This window comes from Peromyscus californicus, unplaced genomic scaffold (genome assembly GCF_007827085.1).
Source record: "Peromyscus californicus insignis strain IS unplaced genomic scaffold, ASM782708v3 Scaffold_5__1_contigs__length_169319896, whole genome shotgun sequence".
Classification (NCBI taxonomy): domain Eukaryota; kingdom Metazoa; phylum Chordata; class Mammalia; order Rodentia; family Cricetidae; genus Peromyscus; species Peromyscus californicus.
The window spans coordinates 682,745-701,669 of NW_026294573.1; the positions used below are offsets into that span (position 1 = coordinate 682,745).

The following is an 18,925-nucleotide window of genomic DNA, read 5'->3' on the forward strand; positions in this document are numbered from 1 at the left end:
GGGCCCTAGTGGGGCAGCCGGGTGGGCTGGCGCGGGAGAGGCGGCCTTGCCAGGCGCCGTTGAGAGGCGGAGGACAGCGGGGTGCAGCTGGCGCCTGGGTGGCCAGCCGAGGATCCGCTGTCAGCGTCTACGCTGCTCAGGGCCCGGTGTTCTAGGGCGACCGGGCGCGGAAACTCCGGGCAAGTGGGGGGCCGGGTCGGGCGTCCTCCCAGCGCTGGGGGCGGTGTCACTGGGCCGAGGGGTCAGACAGCTTGACCGGGCTGTAGGTTGGGCGGGCGTCCCTGGCCCTTGCATGCAGCAGGCTTTAGGTTCTTCGCCCCTGGACACAGCTCGTGCCCGGTGCGCGTTCTCGGTGCGTGTGGGTGATACAGCGGGTCCCAGCCGCCGGACCCCTGGGAGCCTTTTAAAGCGAGCGGCGGCCTCCGTCCCTTCTCGTTTACTAACTGTGCGTACCCCTGGCCACAGGGTTGGATCTCCCGGGCCTCTTAACGGAAGGTCAGCCCAGCGGAGGCCAGTCCCAAATCTCCAAGCATCAGGGCTCCTGCCCGGTTCTCAAGGCGGGTGGGGGACACTGGACCTCCACACAGGTGAGCTCTTTACAGCTGTGGCCTGACAGTTTGGGTTTGGTTCGTTCCCCTTGCAGATGCCGTCTGATGTTATGTCAAAGCTTGTGTTTGTGTCTAAATGTGCTTGAGTGGACTGGGCAGTGAGAAATGTCCTTCCTGCCTCCTCTGGGTTCAGACCAATGAGAAAAGCAGAGGTGCCAGGAAGGCTCCTGATGAGCCAGCAGGCTTGGGGACAGAGCAAGGTTGGCGCCTTCTAAGTCCCCTGTCTTCACATTCTACTCTGGCCTGTTGCTTCTGATGCAACAAGTATCTGAATGTCATTCCCCCACCAAGGTCAGCCCTAGGCAGTGTGGTGAACTCCAAGCTGCAGTGTACCTGGACCTCTCCAGCTAGATGATCAAGATTAGCAGCCTTGATACCCCTGAACTGTAATGGATGTCCCCCAGCAGATGTCTTGATGCAGGGCAGATCTGGGTTTCCTGGCCTCTGTGGCTTAGGTTGGCATCCTTTGTTTGATTCTACTGGCACCTAGGATGTCCACCTGCCTAGTAGGAGCCTCTGATGCACCAGTTTTTGCCACACATTTTCAAATCAGCAGTGTCTCAGGCACCACAGAGATGTAGGGAGATAAGCTTGAGTCCTAAGTGGTCTCTGTGTCATGTAACTATTCGTCTGAATAAAGGCAATTTGCTAACTTTCACAATTAACATAATTTAATTCTTATGGCTCTATGGGACTTCCCAATAAAATATTCACATAATAAGGGACAGCATCCCCCCACCCCCAGTCCTGATACCTCTGACCTATTGGATCTTTAATTCTGTCTGGGTGTGGTGTCCCGTACATGCCTTTTTTTAAAGTCATTTTAAAAAAATTTTTATTTTATGTGCATTGGTGTTTTGCCTGCATGTATGTCTGTGTGAGGGTGTTGGATCCCCTGGAACTGGAGTTACAGACAATTGTGAGCTGCCATGTGGGTGCTGGGGATTGAACCTGAGTCCTCTGGAAGAGCAGCCAGTGCTCTTAAATGCTGAGCCATCTCTCCAGCCCCTGGTACATGCTTTTAATCTCAGCACTTGAAAGGAATTCCAGGCCAATCTGGACTACATAGTAAGTTCCAGACCAGCCAGAGATAAATTAAAAAAAAAAAGTTTGTTCCTTATAGGAAGGAATACTAGAAATAACAGCAGCCCCAGTGACCACTGTCAGGTCATGGTAGTAAATATTGTGTGTAAAACTGCCTCTAAAATGGTCTTTCCCCAGCCTGGATTCCTGCCTACCACCTTGGTTTGCTGTGTTCTGTGTTGGCAATGGCTGCTAGTTTTCCACAGGAAGTTTTGGTGGCTGAGAAAATTTGTGGCCCAGGAAGTAGCGACTAAATGCCTGGGATGCTGACTAGAGGCTTCTGTGTGCTCTAAGGTGAGTTCTGCTTCTCTTAAAGCGTATTTGTCAACCACGTCCTCATACTCAGACATCCTCCATTATAATTGTAAATATCTATAGCAACATCTCCAGGGGTGCTTGGATACATGCCAGGGACATGACTGTCTGATGGCATAGGAAGGAAAAATTCAGTTAACTCTGAAGGTAAATTTCCTACTGAGATGGTGGTACCCATAACACATTGTGGTTTCCAGCATGCTGAAGAATGATGTATATCAGAGTTGGGTGACATTCAATGTGGTTTTGAAAGTAAGGTTGTTTGTACACCTGAGCTTTACTGGTTGCAGTTCTGAGCTCCAGGACAGTGCTTTCAGACCCTCGGCCCTCTCCATACACCCAGGGCCAAAGTTCTCTTTGGTAGTTTGGCAGGGTTCAGCACACTGGAACACAGTACTGCACTCTGTCAAGAGCCTTGTCAGTTAGGGCAGGAGATGGAAGAAGGGAGGAGAGGCTTCCTACTCAATGGGAAGGGCTGGCTTATGGTAGTTGTTGAGAGGTTGTGGCAGGTGTATTAGTCAGAGTTCTCAAGAGGAGCACACACACAAAGAGGAACACAGCTGATAGAATGAAAAAAATATATGTACATGGCATTTATTAGAGTAGCTTGCAGGCTGTGATCTAACTAGTCCAACAACGATTTTCTCCTGATGGAAAGTCCGAGAATCCAGTAGCTGTTCTGTCACTGAGGTTGGATGTCTCAGGCGTTCAGTACATGCTGGAATCAAGAAGTAGGCTCTGATACCAGTAAATTGATATTGAGGGTAGGCAGGCAAGAGCAAACACAGAAGGTGTGTTCCATATAAAGGTGGATCTTGCCAGCTAAGAAGATCCAGATTAAAAGTGGGTCTTTTTTTTTTTTTTTTTTTTTTTTGGAGTTTTTCAAGACACAATTTCTCTGTGTAGTTTTGGAGCCTGTCCTGGATCTCGCGCTGTAGATCAGGCTGTCCTCAAACTCACAGAGATCTGCCAGGCACTGCCTCCTGAGTGCTGGGATTAAAGGCATGCATCATCACCGCCCGGCCACTTCAAATGATTTAATTAAGAAAAATCTCTCACAGGTGTGCCCAGCTGCTTGGGTTTTAGTTAATTCCAAATGTAGTCAAATTGACATAATAGACAAGGGTTAGATGTCACTGCAGGGAAGGTCCAGAAAGGGGCAGTGATAGTAAGTTCCCTTGAGGATGCATATATCCCAGAGGAGGTGGGCTGTCCATCTTCAAGAGAGGTCTCCAGTCCTGCATTTCATCAGGGACTTCTCTCTCAGGCAACCTGGGCGTATACTCACCTGAGGTTTGCAGAATGGCTAGCCTGAGCACACGTACTGTTCAGGCATGCAGGCCACTTCTTGGGCTTGTCCAGAGGCTTGGCACAGTAGATACATCATTCTATGGCTTGGTGCTGCACCCTGTAAGCTAGAGGCCAGCTTCCCTCTTGACTCTGCCCTCGGCCTTGTAGTGCTTTATCATTGGCCCAGTAAGCTCAAGGGATAAGACCTTTGTCAGAAAATTCAATTCTGGTGTGGCCTCATGCCCCCTAGCTCTCTGTTGATCATGAAGTACACAGGCCCCTTCACTGTGGTCAGGGTCCTGTGCCATCCGAAGAGGAACGCCCCTTAGATAGATGGAGACAAGAGCTGAGTCCAAAATGAAGATCTTCTCCCCTCGGTCTGCCTAGATCTCATCTCTGTCCTCTTCTTCTGTTCTGTTACCCACTCACCCCTCCACATACACTTGGTGAACTTTTCTGTTCTCTGATAGTGGTATCACAGGCCAAGGAATTTGATGGTAATAGTAGGTGGATAATAATGCAGAGACCAGGCAGGGAGGCTTGGAGGGAGAGGGGAGGGGAAGCCATTGGGCCTTCTAATAATATCATAGAATGCTATATCCAGCTGTTTTTGAGGCCCAGGAACCTTGTCTCCTGTCTGGTTGTGCAATAACTATGTTCTGGGGGACATTGCCAGAGGCCCAGCTCAGGTAAGGAGACTCAGGTCAGATAATGCCTGAAAGATGGAGGGAGAGTGCAGCCTCCAAAGTAGAGGAGAGACCTTACGACCTCCAGGGCACAGGTGGTGGGGCAGGGTGGACACAGGCGTGTAGGTACCACTGTCGGTGCTTCTCAGTGTTCACACACCTCAGTGTTGTGCTGTGAAAGACGTTGTGTATTGAATCTCTTGCCTGTGTTCCTACAGTTTTGCTCCACAGGGCGGCCTTAGGTACTGAGGTGCGGGCTCTGGGCAGAGAGCCCTCTGTACGGTCTGGTTGCGCTCTGACTTTGCTGAGCTGCTGACTGGGGACGGCTCTTGAGACTGGAAGTTTTTTTTAAAACTTAAGACCAGGGCTGAGAAGAGCTTTGCTTAACCAAGCATGATGGTCATGTAAATGTTGGTCAGTGCAGGCCACTGGCAGGCTGAAGTGCCTGGTAGCATTCCTGCTACTCCATGTGGTTGAGGCCTGGTCCTGGTGCTCTTAGGCCTTGTTGGGTACCCTCCACCTTAGCTCTATGCCCTCCGCCCATTCTTCTGAAAGCAGGGCCATGCATGGACTATGCTTGTTGTCGTGTTTGAAGTCCTTCCTACTCCATGTCTTGTAAAAGGCCCAGCATCAAGTGCTTAGTAGAGCCATCAGCCTGTAGATAAGCAGTGGCCGAGAGGCTGGTCTTAGAAACAGAGGCATGCCACACAGCTCTAGAGTGACCACAGGATCTGTTGTTTCTTCTTCTTCTTCTTCTTCTTCTTCTTCTTCTTCTTCTTCTTCTTCTTCTTCTTCTTCTTCTTCACCTCCTCCTCCTCTTCCTCCTCCTTCCTCCTTCCTCCTCTTCCTCCTCCCTCTCTCCTCTCCCTCCTCCTCCTTCATTTTATAGTGCCCTGAGTCCAGTTTCTGCTGCTAATATGCATATGGGCCTCTGGCCCCCGACTAGAGCATGGGCAATGTACCAGTCACCACACCCGCAAAGAAAACTTACTCTCACTGGAACACCCATGAGCTGTCATGTTAATAGCTCTTCTGATAGGGTGAGGCCGTTGGGAGGCCCTCTCATCCATGGTGGAGCTGTTACTGTAGAGGAGCAGAGCCAGCTGCCATGATTAGCTGCTCACAAGACCCTCCCCTTGTCTGGGGCTCACTAGCACCAAAGAGCTTTGGACATTCTCAATATGAAGTTCCTTTGTGGGTTGTCCCTCCTCTGTGGAAAGAGGAAGAAGGTTGGATTTACCCTGGCATTAGGCCCTAGTGCCACATCTTAGCAGGTACTCTAGAGTCCATGGAGAGGAATGAGCTAAAGAGAGGACAGACAAGGTCTCTGGGCAGATGAGGGGGATCCTCTGAAAAGACAGAGCCCAGCTATTTGGGAAGGCTCTTCATAGTCTCTGAGCCAGGTGAATGTGCCCATCTGCTTTTGCTGTGGTCCTAGCAGTCCTGGGCCTGTGTATAGGAATAGGAATTGCAGAAGGGACTTGAGAGGTCGTGCAAGATTAGCAATAATGCCTGTTCTTTTAGAAGATCTCCAGGTTCAATCCCTAGCATCTACATGATGTCTTACAGTAACTCTAATCCCATGGGATCTTACACCCTCTTTTGGCCTCTCCTGGCACTTCACACATGTGGTATACAAATATATGCAGGTATAACACTCATACACATGAAATAATAATGTTTTTTGTTTTGTTTTGTTTTTTTTCGAGACAAGGTTTCTCTGCTTAGTTTTGGTGCCTGTCCTGGAACTCACTTGGTAGCCCAGGCTGGCCTCGAACTCACAGAGATCCGCCTGGCTCTGCCTCCCGAGTGCTGGGATTAAAGAATAAAATTTTTAAAAAACTGCACGATGCTGTGCTGGCCAGGAGGCCTGTACCCCTGAGAATATGGTGAGATGTAGATCTAGAGTCAGTGTGTGGTAGTTCCCTGTATTCAACATAGGCTTCTGAGTGGTGCTGGATTTTGACTGTGCTTGGCTCTGGGACAGCCTGTGGTGCTCAGGCCATTACCATTAGCTGCAGACACCCAGCCTTCAGCCAGTGTATGTGGCTGGGCAGGGCTACTGGTCTTTCTTACTGTCCACCCGTGGCTTCTTGGTAGATAGTGGGGAATGTTTCCTGAACTAGGCAAGCCAGGAGGCTGTCAGTCTTAGGGCAAGGACAGGGATCCTGGAAGAGGGCCCAGGCAGAAAGCTGGTGTGTGCTATATTCCTATTGTTGCTCACTTAGCCCTGATCTGACCTCTGCCCCATGGCTGAGTAGGGCCACTGGGCCCCAGCTAAAGTTGGCAGGACCCTGTAATGTTTACAGCTGCCCCAAATAATCTTCAGCTGCACCCAAACCAGGTGGGGGGACACCTTTCAGCCTCTTGTGAACCCTGAGTATGTGTCCTGGAACAGGACTGCTGGTTCGTTGTAAGCAGTCCCCTCCTTCCCAGCTGCAGGACGTGGTTCTTAAATGGTGAAGTAGAAGTACTTGTCATAGCACAGGAGAGGTACTTGTCACAGTACAGGAGAAGTACTTGTCATAGCACAGGAGCCCCTGTCAGATTCCGTCTCTCAAATCCATTTGTGTGCCTGGTAACGGCTGAGGCAGGAGTCTGGGAAAGACCTTGGGAAAGTACGTGTTAAGACTTTATTTAATGTTAGTATGATACAGAGCATTCAGGCCACATAAGCAACCTAAAGCTTGGCATGGTTAGCACCATGATGCCCTGAATTTGCCTGTCCATTTTTTAAACTTCTGTTAGTAGAGTCACTGCAGTTGGCACTTTGACCTTTGGCCGCACTTTGCCCTTCCATGTCTATCAGCTTTGTCTGCTGCCCCAAATAGCAAGGTGGGTTGTAGTTTATATTCTCTTGGGCACTGAACACTGCAGAGCCCAGTCCACCATGAAAAACATGGACAGGTGCTTCTGTGATTGCATCACCTCTGTGGCTGGACCACGCTTCTCCAGAGAAGGTCCCTAAAGTGTTGTATGACTGCTGTACTGTCCTTTGAAATGTGGAACAGAGGAGCTTGTCCTGCCTGTGATCAGTGTTCTGGTAAAACATTCTATGCATAGTAGGTGTCTCAGTGTCTTGCCCATTTTCGGTTTGTCTGGCATTTTCATATACGAGTGGTAGTACTCTATGGATTGTATACTGTGAGCATCTTCTCTCATGGTTGCCTGTCCAGTTGCTTTATGGTATCTGGTTGAACAACAGTTCTTAAATTCAGTCCCACATGTCACCATGCTGCACAGAAAAACAGTCCTTGCTTCTTAAGTTGGATGGCCTTACAGTCTTTCACATGGATATCTACAATATACATCTATTAGCTTTGTTTTTAATCAATCAGTTTATTTATCTACTTATTTATCTATCTATTTATTTATTTTAGTTTTTCTAGGAGAGGAGGTTTCTCTGTGTAGCCCTGGAACTAGCTCTGTAGACCAGATTGGCCTCAAACTCACAAAGATCCACCTGCCACTGCCTCAAGAGTGCTGGGATTAAAGGCATGTGCCACCAATTCTAGTAACTGATTTTTGTAGACAGGTTCTCACTATGTAGCCTTAACTCACCATATAGACCAGGTTGGTCTTGAACTCACAGAGAACCTTTTGCCTCTGCCTCCTGAGTGCTGGTATTAAAGTGTGCACCATCATGTCCAACTCTAGCTTTAAAGTATACTTATACTGATGGAGCATCATCCGCAGACTTTTGAGAGCAGATCCACTAGCATGTGGCCACTGTGCCAGGTTCAGTTTCTGATCCTTTGAGCCTGTCCACTTATGATGTTCCCAATTTCTGCCCCTTCCTTTCGAGTAGCAGTCACTTCCACAGGGTCACTGTAGTGGGCACTCTTGCATTTGGTTACTGCCCTTCCATGTCTGTCTTGTTCTTCCGCCCCCTCCATTTTATTCCCTGGCTCCCTCTGGCCCTGGCCTGTAGGCCCAGGCTCCTGGCTTTCCCAGCCCCCTATTGTCCTTTCTTCCTTGTTCTGTTGGCTTTGTTTCCTCTGCTGCTGATCCATCCTTCTCTCCCAGGTGGCCATCTCAACATGTGTCTTACGATGCCTGGCTGTATGACACTTTGACATAGACTGAGGGTACTTTCTGTTGCAGGTTCTTGAACAGCCCACTCACCATGGACCTGGACCCCCATGCAGGTGTGCAGGTGGGCATGCGTGTGGTACGCGGAGTGGACTGGAAATGGGGCCAGCAGGATGGAGGTGAGGGCGGTGTGGGCACTGTGGTGGAGCTTGGCCGCCATGGCAGCCCCTCGACCCCCGACCGTACAGTTGTTGTTCAGTGGGACCAGGGCACGTGTACCAACTATCGAGCTGGCTACCAAGGTGCCCATGACCTGCTGCTCTACGACAACGCCCAAATCGGTGTGTGGTGATGCCCAGCTGTGGGTGGGGCTGGCCAGGTGACAGGAGGCCTGCAGGTTCTCACTTACCCCACCCTATACCTAGGTATCCGTCACCCCAACATCATCTGTGACTGCTGCAAGAAACATGGACTTCGTGGCATGCGTTGGAAGTGCCGTGTCTGCTTTGACTATGACCTCTGCACACAGTGCTACATGCACAACAAACATGACCTTACCCACGCCTTTGAGCGCTATGAGACATCGCACTCACGCCCGTGAGTTCCCTAGACCACAGCCTATCTCCCCAGCGCCTTCTGACTGGTGCCTTTGACATCCAGCCAGGCCTTGGCCTCTGGCAGAGTCACTTCCAAAAGTACCTAGCAAGTCCGTCTTGCAAGATTTCCTTGAAGAATACCCAGGGTCAGGTTATTCTAGAGCTCTGAGAATGGCACTCCTCCATTTCTCACTGAAGGCTTTCTCTAGGCACATTGTAAGGTGGGTGCTGTGGGTGGGATTTCCTCTGCTACCTCACCCTTAGAGTCAGGACGGCATGACTCTAGTACAGCTGCAGCCTGGAGCACTGAAGGTGGCCTAGGTATTTGCCACATGGATAGTAGTGGCTGTTGAAACCCAGCATCTCCTGGTGGTGCCAGGCCTGGCAAGGAGGCTTGTCACTGGGCAGCTCACCTTGGGTGCCAGCCCATAGGTACAGCTGGGGGTGGCCCTAGCCTGATGCAGTAAGATAAGGATGGGAGACAGGTCTCTGTTGGATTGTCTTGGGAAGGCACTCTGGTACCATCCCTTATTCTCTGCATCTCCTTGATCTTTCCTCTGTCTGGAGAGAAGTGGTGTATAGGTTCCCTCTCCTGGCCAGTATGAGATCAGGGCAGCTGTCTGAGCTGGTGGCCAGATAAGTGTTTTCATCCTCTGGGCCAGGCCCTGCCCCTGCTGCCTTTAAAGCAGCAGACATGGACTGATCACATGGACTGCTCCGAGAGTCATCTCAGGTGCCTTTTCAGCCGGATATTGGTGAGGTCTCTGAGCCCAGAGACATTGAATAGTTTGTTCTCTTTCCCAAGGTGTGGAGGCCTACTGGAAAGGTCATTCAAGGACAGTGGTTTGGCTTGGGATTCAGAATACCTATCCTACAGACCCAGATGCCTTTAGCATAGAGGGGCAAGATGGCTAAATGCAAGATCTGGCCGTCATATCACTGCATGGCTCAGGATTCATTCTCTTACAGGGTCACACTGAGTCCCCGACAGGGCCTCCCTCGAATCCCGCTAAGGGGCATCTTTCAGGGAGCAAAAGTGGTACGAGGCCCTGACTGGGAATGGGGCTCACAAGACGGTGAGTCGTGGCTGGAAAGATGGAGGTGAAGCTGGCTTAGAGCTCAGTCTTGAGGCACACTCTTAGCCTGCCGGTGTGCATACTGTCTTCCCAGGAGGGGAAGGGAAGACAGGCCGTGTGGTGGACATCCGTGGCTGGGATGTGGAGACAGGCCGAAGTGTGGCCAGTGTGACATGGGCAGATGGAACCACCAATGTGTACCGTGTGGGCCATAAGGGCAAAGTGGACCTCAAGTGTGTTGGTGAAGCAGCTGGCGGCTTTTACTACAAGGAGCACCTCCCAAAGCTTGGTATGGGGCTGCTCTGACACCAGCTGCCCCCCTGCCCTGGCTGTTACCTTATTACCCTGGCATGTCCCGTTGGTGGAGGAGGGCAGGTTGCTTCCCGAGGCCTAGCCTGCCACCTTCCTGCAGGCAAGCCAGCAGAGCTGCAGCGCAGGGTGAGTGCTGACGGCCAGCCCTTCCAGTGCGGGGACAAGGTCAAGTGTCTGCTGGACACAGACGTCCTAAGGGACATGCAAGAAGGCCATGGAGGCTGGAACCCTAGGATGGCGGAGGTGAGCCACCTCTTCTGCTGAGTCCCCATGTGCCCCCCTTCCCAAATCCTTTGGACCCCTATCCCTCTTCCTGCCCCGAGAGTCCAGCCTGACCCCGCCATAGCCTCCGTGACCTGCCACAGTTTATCGGACAGATGGGCACCGTGCACCGCATCACAGACCGTGGGGACGTGCGTGTGCAGTTCAACCATGAGACCCGCTGGACCTTCCACCCTGGGGCTCTCACCAAGGTGCCTACGGGGCTGAGCTGAGCCCCACTTATTGCTTCTCTGATTCCTTCTGTGTACCTGTTCAGTCTTGGGAATGCTTAGGCAGGACTAGGGTACCAGCCTCCCCATGAGTCTGCAGACCTGAAGGGGAGAGCCTGGTGGGTGGAGGTGAAACCAGGAAGGGAATCCAGTTGTGAAGGACACAGAGAAGAATGAAGTACTGAAAACATCTTAGACTAGAACCTGTGGGCCAGGGGGCTCTGTCCTGAGAACAAAAGAAAGGTACTATGGTAGGCTAGAAGTGGGTTGCTCGCTTTACTTCTTCAGATGCTGTGTGCATCATGGGGGCAGATGGGAGTGGTCTGTAAGGAGACTGAGGTGGAGGTTTGCCAAAGGAGACCAGGTTGGGTAGATTCTGTGAAAGCTTTTGGAAAACTGAACTGTGGGGATGAGACATGTGCCAGATAGGTGGGAATGTCCAAGAAGGGACACTGAGTGGGGCAGGGGATGCATTCCTACCTGAACCTGGAGGGGGATACTTCAGGACAGGCAACATTCAGGCTTTTACTCTGCACACAGGTGCATAGGTTGTGTGCACAGATTCCCTGCAGGATCCCCACCCCCTACTACTCCTACCTTCCTTCCTGGCCCTGCGCTGACATCCTGGGGTCCCACCCAACTCCAACTCTATCTTCAGCATTTTTCCTGGGTCTGTGCCACTCTTTTCATGTTGCCTTGTGTCTGATTGATGGACCTTCACATATCTCTAGAGCTGGCTTTGGTCTGGTCTGGATACTGCTACCCCACTGCTCCTCTGGTTGTCCTCCCCTGTGGCTTAGGCTGGCCACCCAGGGCTGATTTGGTCACTTAAGGCCCTTATCCAGCCAGACCATTTGGTTGTACTTGAGGCAGGAACTGGGGACAAGGTTAGATCTGCTTGCCCTCTGGAGCAGGAGGTGTCCTCTTGCATGATCTTGAGTGGACACAGGTGGCTGGAGGAACTCCCCTTACCTGCTTCTCTGTCGTCTAGCACAACAACTTCTGGGTGGGTGATGTGGTCCGGGTCATCGATGATCTTGACACTGTGAAGCGACTGCAGGCTGGACATGGTGAATGGACCGATGACATGGCCCCTGTGAGTCTCAATGTCTGTTGTCACCCACCACATCCCCCCCTCCCCCATGCACGTGCACTGTCTACTCCACTTCCAACCTATTGTGATCCCACCTCTTCGCAGGCCCTGGGCCGCGTGGGGAAAGTGGTGAAGGTGTTTGGAGATGGAAACTTGCGTGTGGCAGTTGGCGGTCAACGGTGGACCTTTAGCCCCTCCTGCTTAGTGGCCTACCGTCCTGAGGAAGATGCCAACTTGGATGTGGCTGAGCGTGCCAGAGAGAACAAAAGTGCGGCACCAGCCTCAGTGGCCGGTGGGAGGCAGGGCATCCCCTGGCCAGCACTTACCTCAACCCTGCCCCCAGGCTTACTGAGTGTGGCCGTGGACAAACTTCGGACCCAGAAGAGTGACCCAGAGCACCCAGGGAGGCTGGTAGTAGAGGCTGCACTGGGAAATGTAGCCCGGGCTCTGGATCTACTGCGAAGGCACCCAGAGCAGGCAAGCTACCACCCTGCCCTTCTAATGGCCAGCAGGGAGAGGGCCCAGAATTCATGTGTTGGCTTTCTGCACAGGTGGACAGCAAGAACCAGGGCAGGACTGCCCTACAAGTGGCTGCTTACTTGGGCCAGGTAGAGCTGGTACAGCTGCTGCTGCAGGCAAGGGCAAGTGTGGACCTGCTGGATGATGAGGGCAACACTGCGCTGCACTACGCAGCTCTGGGGTGAGGCCTGGGCAGGTGCTGGGTCCTGCTGGGAATGAACTTTAGAGCCAGGGTGCACAGTAGGCTGTCCCCAAACCCTCCCACTTCTTCCGTTAGGAACCAACCTGAAGCCACAAGGATGCTCCTGAGTGCAGGATGTGGGGTGGATGCTCGGAATGGCACACGAAGCACAGCCCTACATGTGGCTGTGCAGAGGGGCTTCCTAGAGGTGGTAAAGACCCTGTGTGAGCGTGGTTGTGATGTCAACCTGCCGGTGAGTGATAGTCTCTGGATTCTCTGCCACTCACCAGCCCTAGGTCAAGGAAGCAACTTGACCATGGAAAAAGGCATTGCTGTGTGACCAGTCCCCTCTGTTTCAGGATGCCCATGCGGACACGCCCCTGCATTCTGCCATCTCTGCAGGTGCTGGTGCCAGCAGCATTGTTGAAGTCCTCACTGAGTTGCCTGGCATCGATGTCACTGCTACCAATAGCCAGGGCTTTACACTGCTGCACCATGCATCCCTCAAGGGCCATGTGCTGTGAGTGTGGGGTTGGTCACACTGCTGCCATCCAGTCTTTTGACCTACTGCCAGACTACCCTGATCCAGAGCACTTGGGTGAAGTGCCTAGGGAAGACCTTGGACAGACCTTCTTGTTCCTACAGAGCAGTCAGAAAGATTCTGGCACGGGCACGACAGCTGGTGGATGCCAAGAAGGAGGATGGCTTTACTGCACTACATCTGGCAGCTCTCAACAACCACCGTGAGGTGGCCCAGGTCCTAATCCGAGAGGTGAGTGCAGGGGCCCCAGGGCCACCCACAGGCCAGGAACCAGACCCAGTGGGATCTCAAAGCTGAGCCTGTGCCCACCCTTTCCTCAGGGTCGTTGTGATGTGAATGTGCGCAACCGGAAGCTTCAGTCTCCACTGCATCTGGCTGTGCAGCAGGCCCACCTGGGGCTAGTACCATTGCTGGTGGATGCTGGCTGCAGTGTCAACACTGAGGATGAGGAGGGAGACACAGCCCTGCATGTCGCCCTGCAGCGTCATCAGCTGTTGCCGTTGGTGGCTGACAAGGCTGGGGGGGACCCAGGGCCCTTGCAGCTGCTGTCAAGGGTGAGGAAGTATAGTGTGGGTGCTGGGAAGGAGGCCTGGTGATTTTTCACCTCCCATTATGCTCCAGGGAACCAGGATTTCTGGAGAGTGGGGCAGTTTGTGGACCTCAGTTTCAGGGTCTGTAATCCAGACCAGTCTTGGAAAAGGGTTGGGGTCTGGTTGGGATGAGAGGATGAAGGGTTTCAGAGTTTCTATACCTACCTAGCAAAGGGCACCTTTGGGGCCTGCCTTCCCTACTGTTCCTAGAACCAGAAGCCTTAGCCAGAAAGAAAGTGGTACCATTGTTCAGATTTCTGCACAGCCGGGTGCCAGCACAGGCTTTCTTGAAGTGCATATGGGTTTCCACCCTCATCTGTATGTCCTGCCACTCAGCTACAGGCCTCAGGCCTCCCGGGCAGCACAGAGTTGACCGTAGGTGCAGCAGTGGCCTGCTTCCTGGCGTTGGAGGGTGCTGACGTGAACTACGCAAACCACCGTGGCAGGAGCCCACTGGACCTGGCCACTGAGGGCCGAGTGCTCAAGGCCTTGCAGGGCTGTGCCCAGCGCTTCCGGTGAGCCCAAAATGGGGGTTTGGAGGGGGGGAACTGTTAAGGCCACCGGGTCCTTTCAAGCTCCCTCCTCCAACTGCAGGGAGCGACAGGCAGGTGGCGGTGGGGGCATGCCCCCAGGCCCCCGGCACATGCTAAGCACTCCCAACACCGTGAGGAACCTGCATGTGTCTGGCACAGCAGGGCCAGAAGCTGCTGAGTGCTTGGTGTGCTCGGAGCTGGCGCTGCTGGTTTTGTTCTCACCGTGTCAGCACCGCACCGTGTGTGAGGGTGAGTGCAGGGTGTGGAGGCCCAGGGTGGCTGAGCTGCCTAGTCCAACCCTGCTAACGATACACTGCCCCTGGCAGAATGCGCTCGCAGGATGAAGAAATGCATCAGGTGCCAGGTGGTCATCAGCAAGAAGCTACGCCCAGGTAGGTGGGAGGGTCTTAGCCTATCCCCCATTATCCTGTGGCATAGTCACCTGTCTGAACCTAATTGTCACACCTGCTGTAGCCGACTCTCACTCACCTTGTCCCACAGACGGTTCAGAGGTGGTAAACACCATCCAGGTGCCTGGTCCACCTCGCCAGCTGGTGGAGGAGCTACAGAGCCGCTACCGGCAGATGGAGGAGCGTATCACCTGCCCCATCTGCATCGACAGCCACATCCGCCTAGTGTTCCAGTGCGGCCATGGGGCATGCGCGCCCTGTGGCGCTGCGCTCAACGCCTGCCCCATCTGCCGCCAGCCCATCCGTGACCGTATTCAGATCTTCGTGTGAGCGCGTTCCGCACACCATGGCCGATCCCAGACCCTTCTACAAAAGCCCTGTGTTTTATAAAAAAGATTCTCGGACTTTGCTGCCTGCTCCTTGCCTAGGGGTGCTGGGCATGCCCAGCATCCTCACCATTCCCCGCAAACCCCACCCCCAAACACATAAACTGGCTGAGACTCCAGGTTGCCTATAGGTCAGGAACACTCTGGTTGTGGTTACAGGCCACATCAAGTGCCCCGGCTGTGGTTTGACACAAGAGGGTCCCCAAACCCACACAGTGCACTAAAAGGCTTAGGGTGGTTCTATTTTCGGCCCTATAGGGGGCTCACCCCACTTCCTTCTGTCCCTGTGCCCGCCCCTCCCTCCGCCCCCTTGGGGCGGGACTTAGACTATTTAGGTTTTGGCCAAAGCAGTCTCCCCTTTCAGAGGGCCCGGGTGGGAGTCCGCCAAGTTCTTGGCAGTTGAGCAGGGGCAGAGGGAAGAAGCGAGAAGGGGTCCACTTATTGGAACAAATACTTAGTAAGGAGGGGAGAGCAGATGGCTGACGCTTTTCAAGAACTTCCAGCGCAGCTATTCGGGGCCGCCGGGGACACCAGCTGCTTGGCTTGGTGCTACCTCTGCTGGCCAGTACAGTGTTGCTGTCACCCAGGGTCCAAAGCCGGCATGGAAGACTGGGAGGGACAAGACGTGTGGCTAGGAGCCCCTCCCTCCTCAGCCTGGCTCTTATTCCCCCGATCTCGCTGTCTCACCCTCCCCCAGTCTGCTCCGCCCTGGGGATCTCAGCTGGGTCTGGCATCATTTGGATTGCCATGCCACACTCATTCGGCCGCCACCCAGTATAGCCACGGGCTGCCTGGTCTACCCTTCAGGCCTCGGACCATATCTCCTAACCCCCTACCCTCCAAGCCAGAAGCCTGTCAGACTGCCACACTCAATGCCTGATTCTTTCTGTTCCTGTAACCCCCTCCCCTCTGAGCATGAGCAGGAATTCCTGGTCCTGGCACTTTCTCCAGACCTCCTGCTCTGGTCCAACAAGAGCACCCTTTGGCGGAAACGGACCCTTCCCAGATGTCCTAAGGACCCCGACAGGCTTCCTACTCCCGTCTTCCTGAGGCCCCTTCCGTACTGCAGTCTCTCCCCCCTGCCAGCTCAACCACCCTGTTCTCAGTGCCACGTCCCCGGGCCTCTGCGCTCCCCTCTGTATGCTGGTTACTCTCTGTCACCACGGACCAAAACGGAGGTTTCCCTCCCGGATTTCATTGTGGGTCCAGGGGGTTGAGGGGAAAAGCCAAAAGGTCATTCAGCCCCCAACCAGGTGGGCATGGGGAGCAATTGATATCCTTTCCCCAAATCTGAGCCCTGGCGCCTCACTTGTTACTAGCCCCTTCTCTCGCTCTGATAGACCCCTATCCTTCAAGGCGTTCTGGCCACTGCCACCGACCCTACGACCTGGTTCCTGGAACCCCCTAGGGGATGCGGATCGTCCCGACAGGCCAGCTGGTTCACTTCACAAACCAGCTCCTGGTCCTCGCCCCGCCATAGGGTTGTAACTCGAGCCGCCCGCCGCCAACCCCCCCTCCCACTCCGCCCCAACTCTGCGGTCCAGGTCCCTGTGTCGCGCTGCCCCTTGTGGCCCTGAACCCGACAGCAAGTCTGCCATGGGCTGCCGGGCCTGCGTCGTCGATCTGGAGGCATCGGGTGTTGTACAACAGAGCCGCTGGTTCGGGGCTGTGCTGAGTGGGTTGTGCCTTCTCTCCGCGCTGGTGTTGCTGGAGTGGCCATGGGCGCCGGCAGAAACCGCCTGGAGTGCGGCGGTGAGAGGACAGGCGGGCCGGGTGCGGGGAGGGTGTGTGTGGAGCTGCATGTGAGTCCTTAGTCCCAGATATCCTGATTCAGTGTGTCCGTCCAGTGGTGGCTGGTGGTGGGAGGCAGCGTCCCGCTCCAGCTCGGCCCACTCTCATTGACTACTTTTATTTTTGATTTTTCGAGACAGGGTTTCTCTGTGGAGTACTGGCTGTCCTAGAACTCGCCCTGTAGACCAGGCTGGCCTCTATAGAGAACCCCCAGAGATTAAAGGCATGCGCCACCAAGCCTGCCTCACTCCTACCCACTCCTAAACCCTGCATCGGGGTGGGGGTAAAAGCAACTTATTAAGCATAGGAAAGGGAAAACCCAAAGGAGGGTTCATCCTTAACTTCCTCCACTCCATGGCCTAATAGCCAGCTTTCAGCAACAATTGGGATCTACAGACTCTTTCTCCTGCCTCCTCACATCCACTTTTTTTCCTGTGAAGACAAAGATGGATGCGCCAAACCCTTCAGTGGTCTCCACTGCCCAGGTCCCCAGTCCATTGACCACACTGGTGCCCAGAAGACGCCGCTACACATTGACACCAGCCAGGCTGCGTTGGAACCACTTCAACCTCACATACAGGTCCCACCTGGACCCGGGGAGGAGGGCAGGTGTGTCAGGCCGTAACTCAGACACTAACTCTCCCAACACCCCACCCCCAGGATTCTCTCCTTCCCACGGAACCTTTTAAACCCAGAGGAGACAAGGCAGGGCCTGGCTGCCGCCTTTCGCATGTGGAGTGATGTCTCCCCATTCCGCTTCCGAGAAGTGGCCCCTGAGCTCCCCAGTGACCTCCAGATAGGTGGGTGTCTGAAGTGCTCCCTACCCCTCCCAGCCCCAAGTGTGACTGCAGCCTTGTGTTTGCCTAGGTTTCTACCCAGTCAACCACACTGACTGCTTGGTCTCTGCTCTGCACCACTGCTTTGACGGTCCCACGGGTGAACTGGCCCACGCTTTCTTCCCACCCCATGGTGGCATTCACTTTGATGACAGCGAGTACTGGGTCTTGGGCCCCACACGCTACAGCTGGAAGAAAGGTGATTCAACTCCTTGGTCTGGCCTCCTCCTGGGGGCCTCATTCTCTTCACTATGTGGGCTACAGAGGGCTTTGGGGCAGGAAGGATTTCCTGGGGCTGAATGTTTGAGAGGAATTCTGGTTCTCACAGGCCTGAGTCTCCTGCCTCCCCCCTCCCCCCCATGCCACTGGAGAGGGAGCTGGAGTTGCATTCCTGAGGGCCAAGCTCACAGCCTAGGCTGGGAACAACTTATCTTCCTTGGCTGTGGTCTAAGGGTGGCTTGCAGCTGGGCTCCGCCATCAGTGCTGGGCCTCCTGGAGCAAGACTGGGAGTGGAAGGGCCGAGGGCTCCCGAGTACTAAGCCACGGGGCCCACAGGCGTATGGCTCACAGACCTGGTGCATGTGGCAGCCCATGAGATCGGCCATGCGCTGGGACTGATGCACTCACAGCAACACCAGGCGCTGATGCACATCAATGCCACATTGCGAGGCTGGAAGACGCTGTCTCAGGATGAGCTGTGGGGATTACACCGACTCTATGGTGGGTACAATGGGGCAGGTGGGTGGGCAGATGGATGGTAGGGCTCTAGGCAAACCCTGAGCCGTGTTGCCCTCCTGTTAGGCTGCCTGGACCGGCTTTTTGGGTGTACATCCTGGGCAAGAAAGGGATTTTGTGATACCCACCAGAGGCTCATGAAGAGGCTCTGCCCCAGAAGCTGTGACTTCTGCTATGGTGATGGAGGCTCAGATGGGGTTGGGTGGGAGTCTCTTAAACTCAGGTCTCTCTCCATCTTGGGCCTGGTTTGATGGGGTAAGCACTAACATGGCATTTCGCCATTCTCTGAGTAGAATTCCCATTCCCCACTGTGGCTACCACCACACCACCCACCAGAATGAAAACAAGGCTGGTGAGAGAGGGTAGGAACATGACCTTCCACTGTGGGCGGAGGATCCTACACAAGAAAGGCAAAGTATAGTGAGTAACCAGCACCGGGCAGGCATGTCTAGAGGGGCTTGGGGCTGCCTGGGGTACCCTGGTGGGTATATCCTGGGGCCCTTGGCATGGGTAGGGATGCAGGAACCTCCCCCTGCAGCTGGTACAAGGACCAGGAGCCCCTGGAGTTCTCCTACCCTGGCTATCTGGCCCTGGGTGAGGCACAGCTGAGCATCATTGCCAACGCAGTCAACGAAGGCACCTATACGTGTGTGGTGCGCCGGCACCAGCGCGTTCTCACTACCTACTCCTGGCGGGTCCGAGTGAGGAGCTGAGCCTGCTAACGGCCTCTGTGCTGGAAACCAGCAGATAAAGCACTTTCTCTCTGATGTCTCTGTGCTGTTTCATGGGAAGAGGGAGGGCCAGTCTCTGCTCACCTGGAT

General features: G+C 54.0%; 2 protein-coding genes across 8 annotated transcripts; both read left to right on the top strand.

Annotated features, from left to right (window-relative positions):
* The first annotated feature begins 239 nt into the window (after window positions 1–239).
* On the top strand, window positions 240–14,761 carry Mib2 (MIB E3 ubiquitin protein ligase 2). Of its 5 annotated transcripts, none has more exons than XM_052717040.1 (21): window positions 240–352; window positions 466–587; window positions 1,830–1,985; window positions 8,087–8,355; window positions 8,440–8,611; window positions 9,580–9,686; window positions 9,781–9,975; window positions 10,099–10,241; window positions 10,364–10,471; window positions 11,481–11,585; window positions 11,688–11,850; window positions 11,926–12,059; window positions 12,134–12,282; window positions 12,379–12,535; window positions 12,642–12,802; window positions 12,928–13,054; window positions 13,144–13,377; window positions 13,750–13,928; window positions 14,008–14,195; window positions 14,273–14,338; window positions 14,448–14,761. In XM_052717040.1, the coding sequence occupies exons 4-21, from the start codon at window positions 8,109–8,111 to the stop codon at window positions 14,684–14,686; spliced, it is 2,874 nt and encodes a 957-aa protein (XP_052573000.1). In that variant the 5' UTR covers window positions 240–352; window positions 466–587; window positions 1,830–1,985; window positions 8,087–8,108; the 3' UTR covers window positions 14,687–14,761. The 5 variants fall into 5 exon arrangements, with proteins under 5 accessions (XP_052573000.1, XP_052573001.1, XP_052573004.1 ...); XM_052717041.1 differs by having other exon boundaries at window positions 10,376–10,471; XM_052717044.1 differs by having other exon boundaries at window positions 8,087–8,138.
* Window positions 14,762–14,881: 120 nt separating this feature from the next.
* Window positions 14,882–18,871, top strand: Mmp23b (matrix metallopeptidase 23B). 3 transcript variants are annotated; one of them, XM_052717046.1, is made up of 8 exons: window positions 14,882–16,494; window positions 16,974–17,113; window positions 17,194–17,333; window positions 17,401–17,568; window positions 17,925–18,089; window positions 18,171–18,281; window positions 18,398–18,524; window positions 18,643–18,871. In XM_052717046.1, the coding sequence occupies exons 1-8, from the start codon at window positions 16,339–16,341 to the stop codon at window positions 18,815–18,817; spliced, it is 1,182 nt and encodes a 393-aa protein (XP_052573006.1). In that variant the 5' UTR covers window positions 14,882–16,338; the 3' UTR covers window positions 18,818–18,871. The 3 variants fall into 3 exon arrangements, with proteins under 3 accessions (XP_052573006.1, XP_052573007.1, XP_052573008.1); XM_052717048.1 differs by having other exon boundaries at window positions 16,393–16,494; window positions 16,674–17,113; XM_052717047.1 differs by lacking the exon at window positions 17,194–17,333 and having other exon boundaries at window positions 16,974–17,142.
* Window positions 18,872–18,925: the final 54 nt, after the last annotated feature.